At 47.7% G+C, this 20437-nt stretch overlaps 1 protein-coding gene across 1 annotated transcript; it reads left to right on the forward strand.

Moving 5' to 3' along the window:
* The first annotated feature begins 1197 nt into the window (after window positions 1–1197).
* Window positions 1198–11907, forward strand: LOC113177631 (cytochrome P450 2E1). Its single transcript, XM_026382189.2, has 9 exons — window positions 1198–1393; window positions 2171–2330; window positions 4870–5019; window positions 5500–5660; window positions 6015–6191; window positions 6940–7075; window positions 9494–9681; window positions 10100–10241; window positions 11025–11907. The coding sequence occupies exons 1-9, from the start codon at window positions 1217–1219 to the stop codon at window positions 11207–11209; spliced, it is 1476 nt and encodes a 491-aa protein (XP_026237974.1). The 5' UTR covers window positions 1198–1216; the 3' UTR covers window positions 11210–11907.
* Window positions 11908–20437: the final 8530 nt, after the last annotated feature.

Below are 20437 nucleotides of genomic sequence, written 5' to 3' on the forward strand. Positions count from 1 at the left end.
ACAAAATACCTAGAGACAGCTCTAATGGAAAAGTGGATGTGGGATTGTATGAGGAAGTAATTCATGTAAGAAGATGCAAAGAGGTGTGCAGCACAACTGTGCTCTTGGTAGTGAAATACACTCTTCCAAGTTTAACTCCTCAATAAAACAAAGCCAGCAATGAAGTTTTCTTTTTAGAATTTGACAAAATGATTCTGGAGGATAACTTCTGCCTAATTATCTACAATAAAATATATTTTTAAAGAATCAGACATTATTAAAATCTCTGTGGCCGTTTTCTCTTAGAAGTTGCATTCAGCTACCAACAAGGATGGAACAGGGTCAATAGCAGGTTGCTGGCATTTGTTACAGCTCTGGAAACGTCCAGGGGCACTTTAATTCTCCACTAAAAGGGAAATTTTTCCTTTTCCCCCATAGGTCAGTCTGGGGGGTGGGGAACTGTCCCCTTTGACAGGGTTGGATATAGTGGTGTGTTTGGATCACAAGCTTGTTTGGGCAGGGCTTATGTAAGGCAGCACCAGGCATGTGCTGGCCACTGCAGACAGGCCAGCTCAGGTGGTACAAACACAATCTCAGAATCTGTCAACACTTTTTCTTTGCCTTTTAAGACTTTTGCCAGTTTACCTAACAAAGTTCAACGGTATTCAGAAGCTGAGCTTTCCTCCTCCGCCCTCAGTTTTACAGGTGGTGAGCCAGGGGCTCTGGCTGCCTAAACAAATCACAGTCGGAAGTTCAGAGGCATTTGCATCACCTGAGCTGGCACCTGTCTGCAGTGGCCAGCACATGGCTGGTGCTGCCTTACATAAGCCCTGCCCAAACAAGCTCCAGCCAATGTGATCTAATTGCCCCACCATATCCAACCAGTGTCTCAGGGGACAGTCTCCCACCCCCAGACTGACCAATGGGGAGAAAAGGGAAATTTTCCCTTTTACTAGGAGCATCAAAGTGCCGCTAGATATGTTTCTGGAGTTGTGACAGGTGCCAGCAACCTGGTATTGACCCTGTCCTGGCTCATCCTCTTTAAGAGAAAACTGCTTCAGGCCTTTGAAATGAGTGCCAGCCACCTCTAATAGTAAAATAGTAAACTAATACCTTGGCAGCAGGAGAAGGGAGGTGGCATTGGCTGGCTGACCACCCTCCTTCTCTGCACTTTGTTATAAAAGCTTCCCTCTGCAGGGATCATCCCCATGTGTCAGCAGAGGGCCCCAGAGGTACCATGGCTGCTCTTGGCATTACCCTGGCACTGCTGGTGTGGCTGGTCACCCTCCTGTTCATATCCATCTGGAAGCAGATCCACAGCAGCTGGAACCTGCCCCCAGGACCTTTCCCACTCCCCATCATTGGGAATGTTCTCCAGGTGGACTTGAAGGATATTCCCAAATCTTTTGCCAGGGTAAGAGAAACATTGTTATTTTAGGGAGAATAAGTCAGGAATGAGATCTAATACATGTGTATTCAATTCATTGTCAAAAAAACTGTTGCTTTCTAACACCAGTCTTTTATGGAGTAACAGGATGGGTAGCAGCACCCAGGAATCCCCTTCAGAAAGCTCCACTGGTGTTGCAGCCTGGGCACTGAACAGGGAGGATGGGCATTAAACACCAGGCCCAGAGGTGCCATGGAACCAGAGTGATCATTGGGAGGTTTGGAGCAGTTGGTGCAGCCATGGGCAGCTCCCACAGAAGCAAGGGGTGCATCCCAGCTGGTATCTACCATGCTCTACCCAATACCAACACCCGCCTCCCATTGTGGCTGAGCGCACCCTGTGAGCTAACCAAAGCCAGTGTGCTCTGGGGTACAGGGGTGGCACTTGGTATTTGTATGAGGTGTCATTATGTATGATAGAGGCTCCAGGTCAGCCAGCAGTGCCCTGGGGTCCAGGACCTTGACTTAGGAAGTGAACAATGGGGTGACAGAAGTGGGCATTGGCTACAAGGCTGCAAGGGAGGGACATGAGGAGCCAAGGTCCAGAGTTGGTGTACAGACAGGGAGAGATGCTCCTGCAAATGCAGCAGCCTCTTGTGGAGGAACTCCCTACACCGGCCGCACAGTCTTTCCCCACATCCTTCCAGTTCTCTGGTGGATTACAGTAACAGTAATCAGGCGAAGCCATCTTGAGTCAGTCACCTTCACCCACTTCCCGGCTCACAGTTTGTGTTGGTCCCTGCAGCTGGCGGAGCGCTTTGGGCCTGTGTTCACACTGTACTTGGGCACGCGGCGCGTGGTGGTCCTGTATGGCTACAAGGCTGTGAAGGAGGTGCTGCTGAACCGCAAGAACGAGTTCTCCGGCCGAGGGAAGATTCCTGCATTCCACCTGTATGAGCAAAAGGGTGAGTGTGTCTCCTAGCAGCAGGTGGGGCAGACCCAGAGGGACAGTGGTAGGTGCCCACCACGTTGCCTGGCCAAACCCACATTTACCGTTAGTGACAACAACAGAATAAAGGCAGAAAAGCAGGAGACCCTCAGGCCCTTGGGTAATGGCTCGTGCCTGTGAAACCTGCTGCAATGTTCCCACTGAGCAGGTGCCCTGTCCACACCACGGGGCTGCCGGGTATCCACACTGACCGTGGTGCAGAGAGAGGCAGAGAGAGGCAGAGAGGCTGTCTCTGAGCCTGCACCAACCCTTCCCAGGCCTTGCTGCCTTGGGCCCGCACTTCTTGGAACCCTTTCCACTCACAGCCTGAATGGCCTGTGGGGTGTAGATGGCTCCACCCAACCAGTCCCCTCCCCTGCCATGAGGCACCCAACCTGACAGACACTGTCTGCAAGCGAGCAGCATCAGACCGTGCCAGCAGCAGCTGGTGATCTCCCGAGAGAGCCCCAAGGGGTGGACATTCGGAGGCCAGGAGGGGTGAAGCAGACTTGCAGGCAGTCTCTCCTCTCTTGGCCTCAGCTTCACTGCTGCTAGAGCCCTGAGTTTAACCCTCGCAGACATCTCCTTCCCTCCCATGGGGAGGAGGGCTGGGTGGGGCTGGCTGCTCACCCTGCCAGCATTTCCCAACCCCTGACTGCAGCTCTGCCTTCTGTGGTGCGCCCAGCTCCTGGGAGTCCCTGCCACCCCTCCTTCCTGCTCTCACCCTGCCTGCACCTTCTCTACTCCTCCCGGTCACTTCAGGGGATCCGAAGCAGGTCAGAAGTGAACAGCATCCCGTCTGCTGTCACCAGAAGCTTCTCCCTGTCGTGGGGGCTTCAAGCCAGGGAGCAGGCACTGCCTGGTTGTGTGCGTTTCCCAGATTCCACCACCTCACAGGCAGAGAGGTTTGGCTCCCCCTTCTCAGCACTGGGTTTGTTTTGCTGCGCTCTCTCAGTAAAGCCATGCCAACTGTCTTAGTCCCTGTTGTCAGCATCAGAAGAGTTGCTGGAGCCTGGGAGACAGGGTCCTGCTATGGAGCAGTGTGATCCTGGCTTAAGGCCCATATCTGCCCCCATGGTCCAGGGCCTGTGAGCTGAGGCAGCAGGGCAGAGCCCAGAATTTGCCTCTCCAGGGTCTGTGCTGCCTCTGCCTGGAGACTCCGAATCCCTATTTTTATTCATCCCATGTGGCCCAGTCTGACAGTGAAAATCTGCTGGACCCTGAAAAAGAGATACGTCTAACCCTTCAGGGATAATGATGTGAATGCTTGTTTTTGGCTAAGATAGAGCACAGGTGTGTGACCACATGCCAAGGGAACTGCATGCATCACTTGAGGAAGTCTCAACAGACTCCCAGAAAAGTGCTCCCACCAAAGTTCTCAACCTGGCTAGCGGCCTCCTCACGACATGGCCCGTGGAGCTCCGCCCTCCTCCCCACCCTTCCGGTGAAGTTGGAACCATCATTTGGCCTGTATCTCCCACTTCATGTCACATGCTGTCCTTGCCCCTCTCAGGTCAACCAGCCTCTTTCTGGAAAGTTCCTTGGGCCCTGGTGACCACACATCCCCAGGGTACTTTCTCAGCATCCTGCAGGGCCTCTCACCAAGCATCCCCTGTGTGGTCGTACAGTTAAGGTGGGAGGAACTTCAGGATGCACGTCCCTGTGTCTGTGAGGGTGCTACTGTGACCTCTGTGGCCCAAGAGTGCCCAGAATCTCAGAGAATGCCTGGCCCAGCGGTGCCAAACCTGCTTCTTGAGGAAGTGATGAGGGGAAAAGTAAGGGGAGGGAGGCCAAGAGCGAGGCTGTGAGGGGCGCTGGAGTGCAAGGAGGCTGAGCAGGGCTTGTCTGAAGGGATCTGAGGCCTTCACCAAGGAGTGAGAGGCCAACAGGGCAATAGAAGTTGCATTTGGGGAAGATAAAAATGTCCACAGAGTTGACTGGGATAGGAATGGAAGCACCCCAGCACTGTACAGAGAAAGCATTTCTTTGGGTCTGTTGATTCCAAATGTTCTTACCCTGGGAGGAGAGGGCCGTGTGAAGGGATGGTGCTTGGCCTTCCCAGCTGCAGGTCCTTACAATAGGGTCTGGCGACCTTCAGGTCTTGGTCAAAGCCACTGCTGTGAAGCCATGAAGAGATGAGATGAAATGCTTGTTGAGCAAGGGTTCAAATCCCTGGGGACAGAAGGGCTGTCCAAGAATTCTGTCAATAGGCAGGAGAGAGGTGACCTTGGAGTTGGAGCTCTCCCTTGGAGTTGCCACATGAGGTTTTATTTGGCATGGAGAAGGCTCTGAGGAAAGTGCAGAGCCAAAGGCAGTGAAGTGACACCATTTCATGAAGGCACCTGGGAGGGGGGGTGCCAGAGAAGCACTGCATGTCCCCTGCCTCCTCCGGTGATTCTTCCTCCCCTGCACACCCTGCCCAGGACCCAAAGGCCCTATGAGGACCACTTCCTGCCCCAGCCCCCTACCCCCAAGACCTGGGCCTTGGGGTGACTTCTGCTGTCCCTCCTCCTTAGGAATTATTTTCAATAATGGACCCACCTGGAAGGACATTCGGCGGTTCTCCCTGACCACCCTCCGGGATTACGGGATGGGAAAACAGGGCAATGAGGAACGGATCCAGAGGGAGGCCCACTTCCTGCTGGAGGAGCTCAGGAAGACTCGGGGTGTGTATTCTGGAGCAGGTCCAGAGGGAGGCCCACTTCCTGCTGGAGGAGCTCAGGGAGACTCGGGGTGTGTATTCTGGAGCAGGTCCAGAGGGAGGCCCACTTCCTGCTGGAGGAGCTCAGGGAGACTCGGGATGCTGTTCTTGGGCAGGCAGCAGGGAGGGGAGCTGTGGGCAGGCCCCTGGAGGGCAGGGATCCACCCGGAAGCAGCTGGCAGCTACAGGGACCCTGGACCAGAGTGGGTCATGATGGTCCACAGCCACTGCATTCTGGACTCCAATTTCCAGCTCTGCTTTTAAGGGAGCAAGAGTGATCCCCACATGACTGCTGAGCCCAAACAGCATTGAGAAGTAGACAAACCTTTGGCGCCTTCTGTGGCTTGGCAGCTTTCAGGACGGTCCCCAGGCATCAGTGGGAGTGCTGGGGCTGCGGTGGGCCTGTGCATACTTTCCCCTCCCTAACATCTCACCTGTGTTCCAGGCCAGCCCTTCGACCCCACCTTCCTTGTGGGCTGCGCACCCTTCAACGTCATAGCGCATATCCTGTTCAACAGGCGTTTCAACTACGACGACAAGAAGTGCCTGCGGCTCATGAGCATGTTTAATGCTAACTTCTACCTGCTTAGTACTCCTTGGCTGCAGGTGAAGCCCACTCTATCCTTTTCCTTAGTCTTCAATTGTGCAGTTATGTTGGAAGAAGGCAGATTCAGGTGGTGGGGGACCCATAGGCTCAAGGAAGCCTGAGATGGGGAGTGTTTTGGAGGCGTCCAGGCAGCCCCTAGGCCCTTCTTGGGATGCCCTGGGCCCTGAGTGCCCCTTTCCCTAACCTAGGCATTCATATAGACCACAGAGGGTACCCTGCCTGGAGAATGATCTCGAATATTCTAAATAATACAATAATGACAACCACAAATTAAAATTTGAAGGTTAGTAGCTCAGCACACACAATTTGGCTGCATTCAGAAAAAATAGTTTTATAAATTTCTTTCTTTTCAGCTTTACAATAATTTTTCGGACTACTTACACTATCTACCTGGAAGCCATAGAAAAGTCATAGCAAACGCGTCTGAAATAAAAGCGTACACACTTGAAATGGCCAAGGAGCACCTCCAGTCACTAGACCCCAGCTCTCCCCGGGACTTCACCGACTGCATGCTCATGGAAATGGAGAAGGTACCCAGAGCCACCCTGCTGGACTTGATGGGGTGGGGTAGGGCACATGCACCTCAGATCCATGCTGCCACCTGTTGGCTGGCATCCAAATTGCCCTCTGTGTTACTGGATGCTCTTAGTGTTGCAGAGGAGGCACAGGGATGGTGGGCTGGCACCTTGCTTCAGCTCCCTTCAGGCCAGGCTGGGTTCCCCAATGGTGCCAAAGTTCCAGGGATCCCAGACATCCCCAGTTTCATCTGCCTGCAGCTCCTAGGACCCTCCTCTAGCTCAGAATGGTGAAGCCTCCTTCCTTTCTTTTCTCTGGCTTACAGACAGCATGCAACTTTCACACTGACTCCCCTGGGCAGACTCCTAGGCTGTCAGAATCTCACCCTTAGCAAAGACCCTCTCTGTCTCCCAAAGGCACCAGCCTCCCTCTGGCCTGGAAGGAGGCTGATTCCAGCCCCTGCAGCTGGAGAGTCATCAGCAGAGGTCCTGGCTTGGCAGGTCACCCAGATTACCTCCCCTTTCCCAGGATAGCCCTGGCACTGTTGATAGAGCCAGAGTCCTATGGCCTGGGTGAGGAGCCTAGCCTGCCTCGGCCAACTTCCTGGGAACCTCAGTTTCTCCAGCTGTGAGGTAGAAATAATGGGGTCCTGGTTGCACTGGGAGAGCTCTCATATCCATGGCTGTCTGTTGAAGGGCAACAGGTTGTCTCTTCAGTCATCTGAAGACAATTTCTTACCAAGTCTCTCTCTGTCTCTAAAAGCACAGTGGAGAGTCTGGGTACACTCTGGAAAACGTTGCTGTGACCTTGGCTGACCTGTTCTTTGCGGGGACGGAGACCACCAGCACCACCCTAAGATATGGGCTCCTGATTCTCATGAAATACCCAGAGATTGAAGGTATGCAGATGAGAAGCCAAAGGACCTCCCTGCAGGGCCAGCCTTGTGTGTTCAGGCCTGGGCTCTCAGTCTGAAGTTGCTTGTTAGCCTTCTTTTGTACTGTGGGATCCCTGGGTGAACTGCTTTGAAGAGAAATGTCCTTGTAGGTACCAGGCACCTGGTACCCTTGAACACTGATAGACCACACTCCACTGGGGCCTGGGTGCAGAAAGAACAGTCCAACACTGGAGAGGAGAGAGGCGCTGGACGTAACTTCTGCACTATAGACACACTGATAACAGTCAACCCAATGCTCCAGCTGCTCTTGAGGAAGACTTGGCCTTCTAGGCAGAATGGGGATCAGGGCAAGTCTCAGATCTCCCTGGGCATCTCACTCCACAGGGCTCTGAAGTGGGAACCCAGGGAGAAGTGAGGAGGCCACCTCCTGCCCTGGAGGCACCTACCTGCACACAGGCTAATAGGACCAACCTGCCTTAAAGAGGGAGCAGGGGAGCTGTAGCTTGGGGCAAGGGAGCCCAGAGGCCTGGGACCTCCACTCTCTGAGCTGGGCCCACCTACTGCTGATGGGACGTGGCTCCCACTGAGTGCTGGCTTGGGGCAGACCTGGGATGCACTGTGCTCCTCTAGCTCCTCAGTCCTGGAGAACAGATGGAAGACATGAAGCAATTTCCCCCAAGAGTATAGGTGTGCAACCAGCCCAAGTCAGGCCCTAGAACCTGGTCTTTATTTCAGCAAAAGCTTTGTTTTGTTTTAATCATAAAAAGAACCAAAAGTCCAGGGAGGGAAACATTTTACAGATCTGCAGCATTTGTAGGAGAACTTTTGAACATTGTGTATAGAGGAATCCTGTATTCAAACAGTTTAAATTATTGACCATGGTGAATTTCCAATATAAACAAAGAGAATAAACATGATAGACACCCTACATTCTTTGCCAAATTTAACATGTATTAACATTTTTCAATATTTGGTTTGAGCTCTTAAGGAAACATGTTACAGAACCAATCAGTCTTGCCCCTTTGTGCCTCCCTCCCCACAGAGGGCAATGCTTAGGGATTGTAAGGAATAATAATAAAGGGGAGACACAGAGACAAGGTGCAGAGGCAGGGAAGGTGACAGAATGGCTCCTGGTCCAAGAAGCCACTTTTATTTATACCAATAGATTACATTAAGTCATTAGTACCATAACCACATTATTGTTTAGAGTATCAGTGAAGTTGCTTATTCTGCAGTTACATTTTATTTTTATAATATGTAATGTCAGGAGCTTTGTGCAGTCCTCAAGAAAGTCCATTGTCTGAAGTTACTGTCATATGGGCAGCCTAGGAGCACCAGATCTTGGTGAAACATTGTAGTTATCTAGCAAACAAGTTCTTCTATTCCCAGGAGCTACGTGCTTGCAATCAAGGTTGAGGCTTGATGAGGCTCTAACACAGAGGCATCTCAGGGCATTGCTATACCAGTTGACACTGCACATATATTAGCTATATTATTAGATCCTAAGAGAGATTACAGGGCATTCTAAGGTTGGGAAACAGGATACCTGTTATCCCCTGAGGGGGTTTCCCACCAGGGGAAAGCTTCCCTGTACATTTCCATGGTTAGAATCCCTACAAGGGATGGCTGTGCATCATCCCTACCTGTGACCCAGTACATTTATCAAAAACTAAATATCAACAAATAGCTCACAGTAAGTTGTAGTGCCTTAGTATTTTACCTGGGTACCGTACTATACATACCTTTTTGCAATTTTCTTTTTCACTCAAAGTGAAAATCCCACAGGAAATTTCAAACATAGAAAGTATAAGAATTTGCTGAAGGCTGCTATTACCTCAGTCAGAGGAACTTCAAGAAGTAGACTGTGCATGTCTGGTTGTATTACTGCAGAGATTTCCAGGACCCATTTGTTATTCTCTGTTCCTGACATGCAGAGAACTGAATAAGCCATCTCCAGCTAAAATAATTGAAGCAAAAGTTTCTGTAGACTATAAATGACCTCCATGAGCATAACTATTATAGACATTTGTGAAGATGATACCCAATAATTTGAAGTATCTGGGGCACAAAAAGCACTCCATAGATACTCTACAAAATCCATAGGGTGGGTTTGGTGGATGGCTAGAAGGGTGATTTGGTAGATGTATTGAGTAGATGTGTGGGTGGAAGGATGCTGGCTTGCTGGAGGGATGACTTGATAGGTGTGTGGGTACATGAATGGTGGAAGGATGAAGGGATGAGTCCTCAGGTAAGTGGACAGATGGATAGGTGTATGGGTAAGTGTTTGGGTGAGGGTTAGGGTGAGTGATGGATGGATGAGTGGGTGGATGCATGGAAGAGTGCTTGGTAGATGTATGGATGGAGGGTGGACGTTCAGCCTGGTGTCAATCCTTTACATTGCTCTCATTCATGCCTTGGCAGAGAAACTTCATAAGGAAATTGATAGGGTGATTGGGCCAAGCCGCATCCCTGCTGTCAAGGACAGGCTGGAGATGCCCTACATGGATGCTGTGGTGCATGAGATTCAGCGGTTTATTGACCTTATACCTTCCAACCTGCCCCACGAAGCAACGCAGGACACCATGTTGCAAGGATATGTCATCCCCAAGGTCAGAGTGAGCTGGTGTGCACTGTGAACACCTCCTATTACCTCACCATCTAGTTTACCAGGCAGGTTGGGGATCCCAAGGCTCTGTGGCCAGTGTGGCTGGATGGCAGGGACAGGCCAATACAGGGTGCCAGTTCCCCATTGGTCCTTGTCTGGTCCTGGTGATTAGAGAAAGGGATGGAATTTAAGGAAGTGCCTCCTTGATGGCACCTGGGAGTGTAGCATATTCCAGTCAGAGTCCACTGCCTGAGTACTTTAGGGCTTCCTCTCCATTTAGACCTGACACCTGGCTGCTGTCCAGTCCTTAACTGAGCACTGTCCCACCGAGAAATGTGCTGTCCTGTCTAATATGGGATTAAGGCTGACAGCAGACATTTACTCGGTTGTCTGAATGACTGACAGATCTGTGTCTCCTGCAGGGCACTGTTGTGATTCCGACTCTGGACTCCCTTCTGTATGATGACCAAGAATTCCCAGATCCTGAGCAGTTTAAGCCAGAGCACTTTCTGGATGGAAATGGGAAGTTCAAGTACAGTGACTATTTCAAACCTTTTTCTGCAGGTGAGCAGGGTTCAAGAGCAGCACCTCAGCCTGAAATGGTCTCCTCTCCCCTCATTGCTCTCTGTGTCTCTGCCACCAGCCAGCTGTGCACCACCTCCCAGCTGTCCTCATCCCTGATTTCTACCCACAACACAAACCAAGTGTGCTCCCCGATTCAGAGAGGCTGGGTGACATTTTCACAATAAGTTCCGGAAGAAAGGTTTATGGGTAGACTATTCTTTCCACAGAGTGGCCGCTTTCCCTCATTCATTGTCAAACTGTTTCTACTTAACAAGACAGTGAAAACCTCTGCCGTTTTAAATCAGGGTTTTAACAGACTCCTCTCAGGTTCCCTGGACTCATCTGGGAAGCAGTGCAGCCTTCCCTGGGTGTAAGGGGTGCCTCCCTGCGGCCCCTTGCCAGGGCTGCACCTCGGGTTCTGGTGAGGAAGACTCCACCACCAGCTCGACACACGTCCTCCTGGTGTGTGCACTGGCAGCCAACTCACCCACCCCATCCCATGGGCACCATGGGTCAGCACTGGGTGTTGACTTCACCAGGCAGAGGCCATTTTTCCCAACCGAACAGAAGTTTTTGCAGCTGAGTTCTGCATGGCCCCCACACAGGTCACGTCATGGAGACTCTGTTCTTTGCTCTTATGCTTCTTTCAGTGGGTGTGGGGAGTATGTGCTGCTTTAGGGTGTGGTTGCCCCAGCCTCCTCTGGCCCTGCCCTGAAGCCTCACGGTTAATGGTGTGTCTCTCTGAAACCCGCTGTGTCTCACCAGTACTGCAATTACTTCTAGGAAAACGAGTGTGTGTTGGAGAAGGCCTGGCCCGCATGGAACTGTTTCTGCTCCTGTCCACCATTCTGCAGCATTTCAATCTGAAGTCTCTTGTTGACCCGAAAGATATTGATCTTAGTCCCATTGCAATTGGCTTTGGCAGAGTCCCACCTCACTACAAACTCTGTGTCATCCCCCGCTCATAAGTGTAAGAAAACACCCTGGACACCTCTGTCCCCAAGTGCAGCCTCTGAGAGTTCCTCAGTGCTCAGGAAGTTGCTCCCCCAGTCAGGAGGCAGGTGGCCCCCCAGAGTGAGTTCCACCAGAGCTGATGTTTCCAGTCAGTCTTCAGACAGTGCAAAGCAAAGTCCAGTGAAGATGTGGTCAACCTAAACCAACAGGCGGTTGAGGCTGTGCTGTGGTCCTAGACACAGTGCTTTTTGAGACTTCTGAAAAGGCAGAGCTATACTGTTACCAGTCAACACTTACCAGGAAAGACTGGTGTGAAATGAGGACACTAGTTTGGAACAGGGAGAGGCAAGGACATTTTGCCAGGATTTATTGGTCTGGACAAAAGGCTCTTTCCATCTTGCTTCAAGATGGAAAGTTTTTCCTTTTACCTCATTGTGAGCATCAATTTGTCCTTTGTATGAAATAAGTATGAAAAGTCAACAGGGCCACCCATTATTATTTCTTACTATTTGTCATTGCATGGAACAAAACAAAACTGAGTGGTGGTGTGAAAGGAGCAGCAGATCCGCCCTTTGCCTTCCATACCTGCAACCCACCCTGAGCCTGAGCTTTCCTTCCATTGGGGTGGCACAGCCCTTCCCAGGCTGCACACTTCCCGAGGCACTGTGTACTCTGTGAGTGTCTTCAATAAAATGAGCCAACTTCTGAGCCAGCAGATGGTGTCCTCTGTCCTCCTGACCCTCAGCCTCCCTCATGTAGGGTCTCACTGGGCTCACCTGTGTCGCATTTCATGACTAAAACATAACTCAGGGCCACTCCAGGTGAATTGGGCTGCATGAAATAATCACACAAGAGACAGAGATACTTTTTCTTTGAGTCCTTTGATGGCTTCTCTGACCTTAAATGTCGAGAGAGAGAGAGAGAGAGAGAGAGAGAGAGAGAGAGAGAGAGAGAGAGAGAGAGAGAAGTGCACATGTATGTGCTGAACCCTTTTATTGGGGAGATGCCATTCAAATGAGGCAAGGGGTCAGGTTTCAGGGGGTTGAGTCTTGCTTCCTGATGTCTGCTGTCAGAAGGTTGACTGACATCTAGGAAGGTCATGCCCAAAGGCAGAGCAAGAGAAGGGGACACACAAAGGTAGTTTCCATGGAACATTCTGTCCCAACAAGGCAAAGGGGTAGGATTACAAAAGAATAGGTGAGTGTATAGCTCAACCCCAGGGGTATGCTTACTCAGAAGATTGGTCTTGCTATCTGAGTGGGGGAAAAGACCAAGTTACAAATCATGGCACTACCACTCCAGACTACAGTGATCTTTCAGATCCCCATGGTGCATCGGGACTGGAAGGCGTGGTAACTTAATGTGGCTCCACACGCACCTGGACAGTGCAAGGCAATCTGCCCATCTCAAGATGCTGAATTTAATCAGATGCTCTGAGGTCCTTCTACCATGTAGAATAACCTGTTTCTTGGTTCTTGGGAATGAATGTGGGCATTAGTGGGAAACCTTCTGAAGGGCCACCAGTTCCCGGAGGCACCTGTCTGTGTCCCCTCCCAGTGCCACAGTGGCAAGACTGCCTCCAGCAGGAAATGGTTACAGTGTCTTCTTATTTGCTGTGGGACAGAAAGGCTTATACTTGAGTGACTACTGGGAAGATTCTGTGTTCCCAGCCAGTGGGGAGATGCTAGGAGGGAGGGAGTTGAGGCTTACTGTTGAGACATCACCTGGCTCCAGATTTCTGAGGGTAACTTTCTGTCAGCAGCATCCCTAACTGTTCTCACTGGGTGGTTTCCAAGTCTGGGCCTTCACAGGTTCTACTATCTCAAGGGAGGGGCACTGGACCCAAAGGTAATGTCACTTCAGAAAATTTGTCCCACCATAAGAAATACTCCAAGGCAGGACTAATTTTCCAAAGTGAATACACAAAGTGAATAACAGATTATGGCATCCGCACACAAAGAAATACTTTGTAGTAACATCATGCTGTGCCACACCCAGCCCTCTGAGCTCCAGGTCATGTTCCTTCTCCAAAAATGAGGACTCTGAATCCTCATTAGGCCCTGACACTGTGTACCTCCCCACTACATATGGCTGCTACCAAAAAAGAACCAGCAGGAGGCACACTCCTGACCAGGGGTGGGGATTGAGGGAGCCAGTGGCAGGGAAAGACATGTCCCATGAGGTGAGGAGGTTGCCTGAACATCATCAACTGTGAGTAGGAAGAGGAGAAAATAATCAAAGACTGTCCTGTTGTTATGGTGTAGATGAGGTGTCCCCAGACACGTGTGTGAGCCAGTGTAAGGATGTTCAGAGGTGAAGTGTCGGGGTGATGACAGCCTGAACCTGATCTGTGTATTGATCCCCTGACAGGGATCAACTGGGTGGTAACCACAGGCTGGTGGGGTGTGGTGGAGGAGATGGGCCCCTGGGGCTGCCTTTGGGTATATATTTTGTCCATGGTGAGGGGACTCTGCTTCCTGGTGCCATGTCCTGAATGGAGTCTCATTGTAGTTCTGATTTTCTAAAGCTTAATTTTGCTGGATATAAGATTCTTGGTTGGCATCCATTTTCTTTCAGAGCTTGGTATATGTTGTTCCAGAATCTTCTAGCTTTCAGAGTCTGGGTTGAAAAATCTGCAGATATCCCAATTGGTTTCCTTCTATCTATAATATGATTCTCTTCTCTCATGGCTTTTAAGATTCTCTCCTTATTCTGCTTGCTAGGCATTTTCATTATAATGTGCCTTGGTGTGGGTCTGTTGTGATTTTGTACATTTGGCATCCGGTAAGCCTCTTAGATGTGGTTTTCCAAATTATTCTTCATGTTTGGAAAATTTTCTGATATTATTTTATTGAATAGATTATTCATTTCTTTGGTTTGGAAATATATGTCTTCCTCTATCCCAATAACTCTTAAATTTGGTCTTTTTATGCTATCCCATATTTCTGGAAGAAACCATAAGCAGAACATTCAAGAACATTCAAGAATGTTGAATGTTGATGCCAACCAAGAATCTTATATCCAGCAAAATTAAGCTTTAGATTTGATGATGAAATAAAAAACTTCCATGATAAACAAAAGTTAAAAGAATTTACAACTCAAAAGCCTGTATTACAGAACATCCTCAGCAAAATATTCCATGAGGAGAAAATGAAAAGAACAATGAAAATCAGCAGAGGGAGATATTACACTAAAGGAAAAACTAGTCAAAAAAAAAAAACAAGTCAAGTTAAATACCAAAAATAAACAAAAATGGCTGGGAATACAAACCATGTCTCAATAATAACCTGAATGTTAATGGCCTAAAGTCACCAATCAAAAGACATAGATTGGCAGATTGGATTAAAAAGACCCAACAATAGGCTGCCTCCAAGAGACTCATCTGATAGGAAAAGACATCTCAGACTGAAGGTGAAGGTTGGGGAAAATCATACCTCTCACATGGACTGCGGAAGCAAGCAGGGGTTTCCATCCTTATATCAAATAAAGTAGACTTCAAGGCAAAGTTAATCAAAAGGGATAAAAAAGGGCATTTTATACTGCTCAAGGAAACCATATACCAACAAGACATAACAATTATAAATATATATGCCCCAAACAATGGAGCATCTATGTTCATCAAACAAACTCTTGTCAAGTTCAGAGTCAAATAGACCACAACACAATAATTCTGGATGACTTTAACATACCTCTTTAACCACTGGATAGATCTTCCAAACAAAAGCTGAAGAAACTACACAACCAATAACCTAGACTTATCTGACTTACATAGAATACTTCATCCACCAATGAGCAAATACACTTTCTTCTCAGCAGCATATGAATCCTTCTCTAAAATAGACCATATATTATGCCACAACACAACTCTTAACAAATACAAAAAAGTAGAGATACTACCCTGCATTTTATCAGATCATAATGGAATTAAATTAGAAATCAATGATAAAATAAAAAATAAAAGCTACTTGAACCCCTAGAAACTAAATAATATGCTATTGAATGAACAATGGGTTGCAAAAGACATCAAAGAGGAGATTAAAAAATTCTTAGAGGTAAATGAGAATGCTGATACCACATATCAAAATCTCTGGGACACTATGAAGGCAGTACTAGGAGGAAAGTTCATTGCTTGGAGTTCATTCCTTAAAAGAAGAAAAAGTCAACAAATAAATGCCTTAACATTACATCTCAATGCCTTAGAAAAAGAAGAACAAATCAACACCAAAGCAGTAAAAGACAGAAAATATTAAAATCAGAGCTGAAATCAATGAAATTGAAACAAAAGAAACAATTGAAAAAATTGAGAAAAGGAAAAGGTGGTTCTTTGAAAAACTAAATCAAATTGACGAACCCTTAACCATGCTAATGAAGAGAAGGAGAGAGAAAACTCAAATTACTAACATATGTGATGAAAAAGGAAATATCACAACAGACACTTCAGAAATACAGAAGATAATTAGAAATTATTTTGAAAATTTGAGCTCCCATTAAATAGACAATATTGAAAGGCAATGACAAATTTCTAGAGTCATAGACTTGCCCAAATTGAATCAGGATGATATACACAATTTAAACAGATCAATTTCAAATGATGAAATAGAAGATGCTATCAGAAGCCTACCAATCAAGAAAAGCCCAGGACCAGATGGATACACAGCCGAGTTCTACAAGACTTTTAAAGAAGAACTAATACCAATATTCTTCAATTTATTTCAGGAACTAGAAAAAGAGGGAGCACTTCCAAACTCATTCTATGAGGCCAATATCACCCTGATTCCAAAATCAGGCAAAGACACATCAAAGAAAGAAAACTTCAGACCAATATCTCTAATGAACATAGATGTAAAACTTCTCAATAAAATTGTGGCAAATCAAATACAAAAACACATCAAAAAGATAGTGCACCATGATCAAGTGGGGTTGGTTCAACATATGGAAATCAATAAATGTAATTTATCACATCAATAGACTCAAAGATAAGAATCATATGATCATCTCAATAGACGCAGAAAAAGCATTTGACAAAACACAGCACCTCTTCATGTTCAAAACACTAGAAAAACTAGGGATAACAGAAACATATCTCAACATCATAAAGGTTATGTACGCTAAGCCCCAGGCCAACATCATTGTAGATGGAGAAAAATTGAAAGCATTTCCTCTTAAAATGGGAACAAGACAGGGATGCCCTCTTTCACTACTTCTATTTAACACAGTTCTTGAAACACCAGCCAGAACAATTAGACAGACGAAAGCAATTAAAGGGATATGCACAGGAAAAGAAGAACTCAAATTAGCACTATTTGCCAACAATATGATTCTATACCTACAAGACCAAAAATATTCCACCAGAAAACTTCTAGAACTAGTAAATGAATTCAGCAAAGTAGCAGGATATAAAATCAACACCCACAAATCAAAGGCATTTCTGTGGTTTGGAAATATATGTCTTACTCTATCCTAATAACTCTGAAATCCCCTGAAAGGGAAATGAGGAAAACTACCCCATTTACAATAGCCTCAAAAAATTAATATACTTTGAAATAACCTAATAAAAGAGGTGAAAGACCTCTACAATGAAAACTACAGAATGCAAAAGAAAGAAATTAAAGAAGACCTTAGAAGATGGAACGATTGCCCTTGTTCTTGGATAGGAAGAATTAATATTGTCAAAATGACCATACTACCAAAAGCACTAAACAGATTTAATGCAATTCCAATCAAAATTCCAATGACATTCCTCATAGAAATAGGAAAAAAACAGTCATGGAATTCATCTGGAAAAATAAAAGTCCCAGAATAGTTAAAGCAATTCTTAACAAAAAGACTGAAACAGGTGGCATCACTCTCCTAGAGCATAAACTCTACTACAGAGCAATAGCAACAAAAACGGCATAGTATTGGCACCAAAACAGACTGATAGACCAATGGTACAGAATAGAGGACACAGAGACAAACCCACATAATTACAGTTACCTTATATTAGACAAAAGTGGCATAAACATATATTGGAGAAAAGATAGCCTCTTCAACAAATGGTGCTGGGAAAATTGGAAATTCATATGCAATAAAATGAAATCAAACCCCTATCTCTCACCATACACAAAACTCAAATCAAAGTGGATTGTGACCTAGGAATTAAACCAGAGACTCTGTGCCTAATAGAAGAAAAAGTAGGGCCAAATCTCTATCATGTCAGACTAGGCCCCTATTTCCTTAAGACTCCTATAGCACAAGATTAAAGTCAAGAATCGATAAATGGGATGAATGAAACTAAATGGCTTCTTCTCAGCAAAAGAAACAATCAGTGAGGTGAATAGAGAGCCTACAGAATGGGAGCAAATTTTTACCTCATGCACAGCAAATAGAGCACTAATCTCTAGGATATATAAGGAATTCAAAAATCTTAACACCAAGAAAAAAAACAAAGAACAAATAACTCAATCAATAAACGGGCCAAGGGACTGATCAGACATTTCTCATAAGATGGTATACAATCAATTGACAAATATATGAAAAAATGTTCAACATCTCTAGCAATTAGAGAACTGCAAATCAAAACTACTCCAAGGTTTCATGTCACTCCAGTCAGAGGGCAGCTATTATGAAGACAAACAACAATAAGAGTGGTGAGGATGTGGGGAAAAGGGCACACTCATACAGTGCTGGTGGGAGAACAATTGGTGCAGCCAATATGGAATGTAGTATGGAGATTCCTCAGAAAATTGGGAATGGAACCACCATTTAACCCAGCTATTCCACTCCTTGGTCTATACCCAAAGGATTTAAAACAGCATACTACAGGACACAGCCACATCAATGTTCATAGCAGCACAGTTCACAATAGCTAAACTGCGGAACCAACATAGATGCCCTTCAGTAGATGAATGGATAAAGAAACTGTGGTATATATACACAATGAAATATTACTCAGCATTTAAAGAAAATAAATCATGGAATTTTCAGGCAAATGGATGGAGTTGGAGAATATAATGCTAAGTAAGCCCACTCAAAAAACCAAATGATGAATATTTTCTCTGATATAAGGATGCTGATTCATAATGTGGATAGTGGGGGGGGGCATGGCAGGAATAGACGAACTCTAGATCGGGTAAAGGGGAGTGAGAGGATGGGAGGGTCATGGGGTAGGAAAGGCAGGGGGATGAGATGGACATCATTACTCTAAGTGCATGTATGAAACCACTAATGGTATGACTCTACATGGTGTACAACCAGAGATATAAAAAATTGCACTATATATGTGTAATATGAATTGAAATGCATCCTTCTGTGATATATAGAAAATTAAAATAAATTTTTAAAATTCAAAAGTAACCAGAGGCAATATTTCAACCCGAAAGAGCAAAAGATAAATAGTGAAATGTCAGTTTTCCAGACCTGTGTGTCCCCAGATCTCCAGTATCTTCCTATTAACTTTCACTCCTGCTTGCAAATCACTTTAGTTTCCCATGAGCTCAAGGTTTTCTGAAAAGCCCCATGTTTCTAAAAGCTCAAGGTTTTCTGAAAGCTCAAATGGAATGAGCAGTAACTGAGACATACTTCTATAATTCAGTATTCCAGACTCTTTGGCAAAAGCGATAAGTCCATAAGGGAAACTTAATTTGCCTTAATAGTATGCCTCCTGTCATGAGCTTACAGACACCATAAGTGATATTAAGTATGGACAGAAGAGTCTTCTTGAGCAGCACCACTAATCATGGCCTAGCCAGGTAAACTAGGCATTAGCATTTCAGACAACAGAGAAGCCATCCATGGTCCTGGGTGTGAGGGTGCTGATCTGGGACAGCACAGATGCTGTCCTTGGGGGCCCTGTCCTTGGTGGTGATGTGTTCCTCTGGGAGGGGGCTGATGTGGGACAGTGCAGACACCATCCTTGGGGGCCCATCCTTGGTGCTGGTCTCTTTCTCTGGGAAGGTGCTGATGTGGGACAGTGCAGACGCCATCCTTGGGGGCCCGTCCTTGGTACTGGTATGTTCCTCCTGGAGGGAGCTGATGTGGGACAGTGCAGACGCCATCCTTGGGGGCCTGTCCTTGGTGCTGGTGTGTTCCTTTGGGAGGGTGCTGATGTGGGACAGTGTAGACGCCATCCTTAGGGGACCCTCCTTGGTGCTGGTGTGTTCCCCTGTGAGGATGCTGATGTGGGACTGTGCAGATGCCATCCTTGGGGCCCTGTCCTTGGTGCCGTGTGTTCCTCTGGGAGGGTGCTGATGTGGGACTGTGCAGATGCCATCCTTGGGGCCCTGTCCTTGGTGCTGGTGTGTTCCCCTGGGAGGATGCTGATGTGGGACAGTGCAGATGCCATCCTTGGGGCCCTGTCCTTGGTGCCGTGTGTTCCTCTGGGAGGGTGCTGATGTGGGACAGTGCAGACGCCATCCTTGGGGGCCCATCCTTGGTGCTGGTGTGTTCCTCTGGGAGGGGGCTGATGTGGGACAGTGCAGACGCCATCCATGGGACCCTGTCCTTGGTGCTGGTGTGTTCCTCTGGGAGGGTGCTGATGTGGGACAGTGCAGACGCCATCCATGGGGCCCTGTCCTTGGTGCTGGTGTGTTCCTCTGGGAGGGTGCTGATGTGGGACAGTGCAGAAGCCATCCTTGGGGGCCCTGTTCTTGGTGCTGGTGTGTTCCTCTGGGAGGGTGCTGATGTGGGACAGTCCAGATGCGATCCTGGGGGGCCCTGTCCTTGGTGCTGGTGTGTTTTCCTGTGAGGATGCTGATGTGGGACAGTGCAGATGCCATCCTTGGGGGCCCTGTTCTTGGTGCTGGTGTGTTCCTCTGGGAGGGGGCTGATGTGGGACAGTGCAGACGCCATCCTGGGGGGACCATCCTTGGTGCTGGTGTGTTCCTCTGGGCGGGTTCTGATGTGGGTCAGTGCAGATGCCATCCTTGGGGGCCCCGTCCTTGGTGCTGGTGTGTTCCTCTGGGAGGGGGCTGATGTGGGACAGTGCAGACGCCATCCTGGGGGGACCATCCTTGGTGCTGGTGTGTTCCTCTGGGCGGGTGCTGATGTGGGACAGTGCAGAAGCCATCCTGGGGGGCCCTGTCCTTGGTGCTGGTGTGTTCCTTTGGGAGGGTGCTGATGTAGGTCAGTGCAGATGCCATCCTTGGGGCCCTGTCCTTGGTGCTGGTGTGTTCCTCTGGGAGGGTGCTGATGTGGGACAGTGCAGAAGCCATCCTGGGGGGCCCTGTCCTTGGTGCTGGTGTGCTCCTCTGGGAGGGTGCTTA

This window comes from Urocitellus parryii, unplaced genomic scaffold (assembly GCF_045843805.1).
Source record: "Urocitellus parryii isolate mUroPar1 unplaced genomic scaffold, mUroPar1.hap1 Scaffold_291, whole genome shotgun sequence".
Taxonomy (NCBI): Eukaryota; Metazoa; Chordata; class Mammalia; order Rodentia; family Sciuridae; genus Urocitellus; species Urocitellus parryii.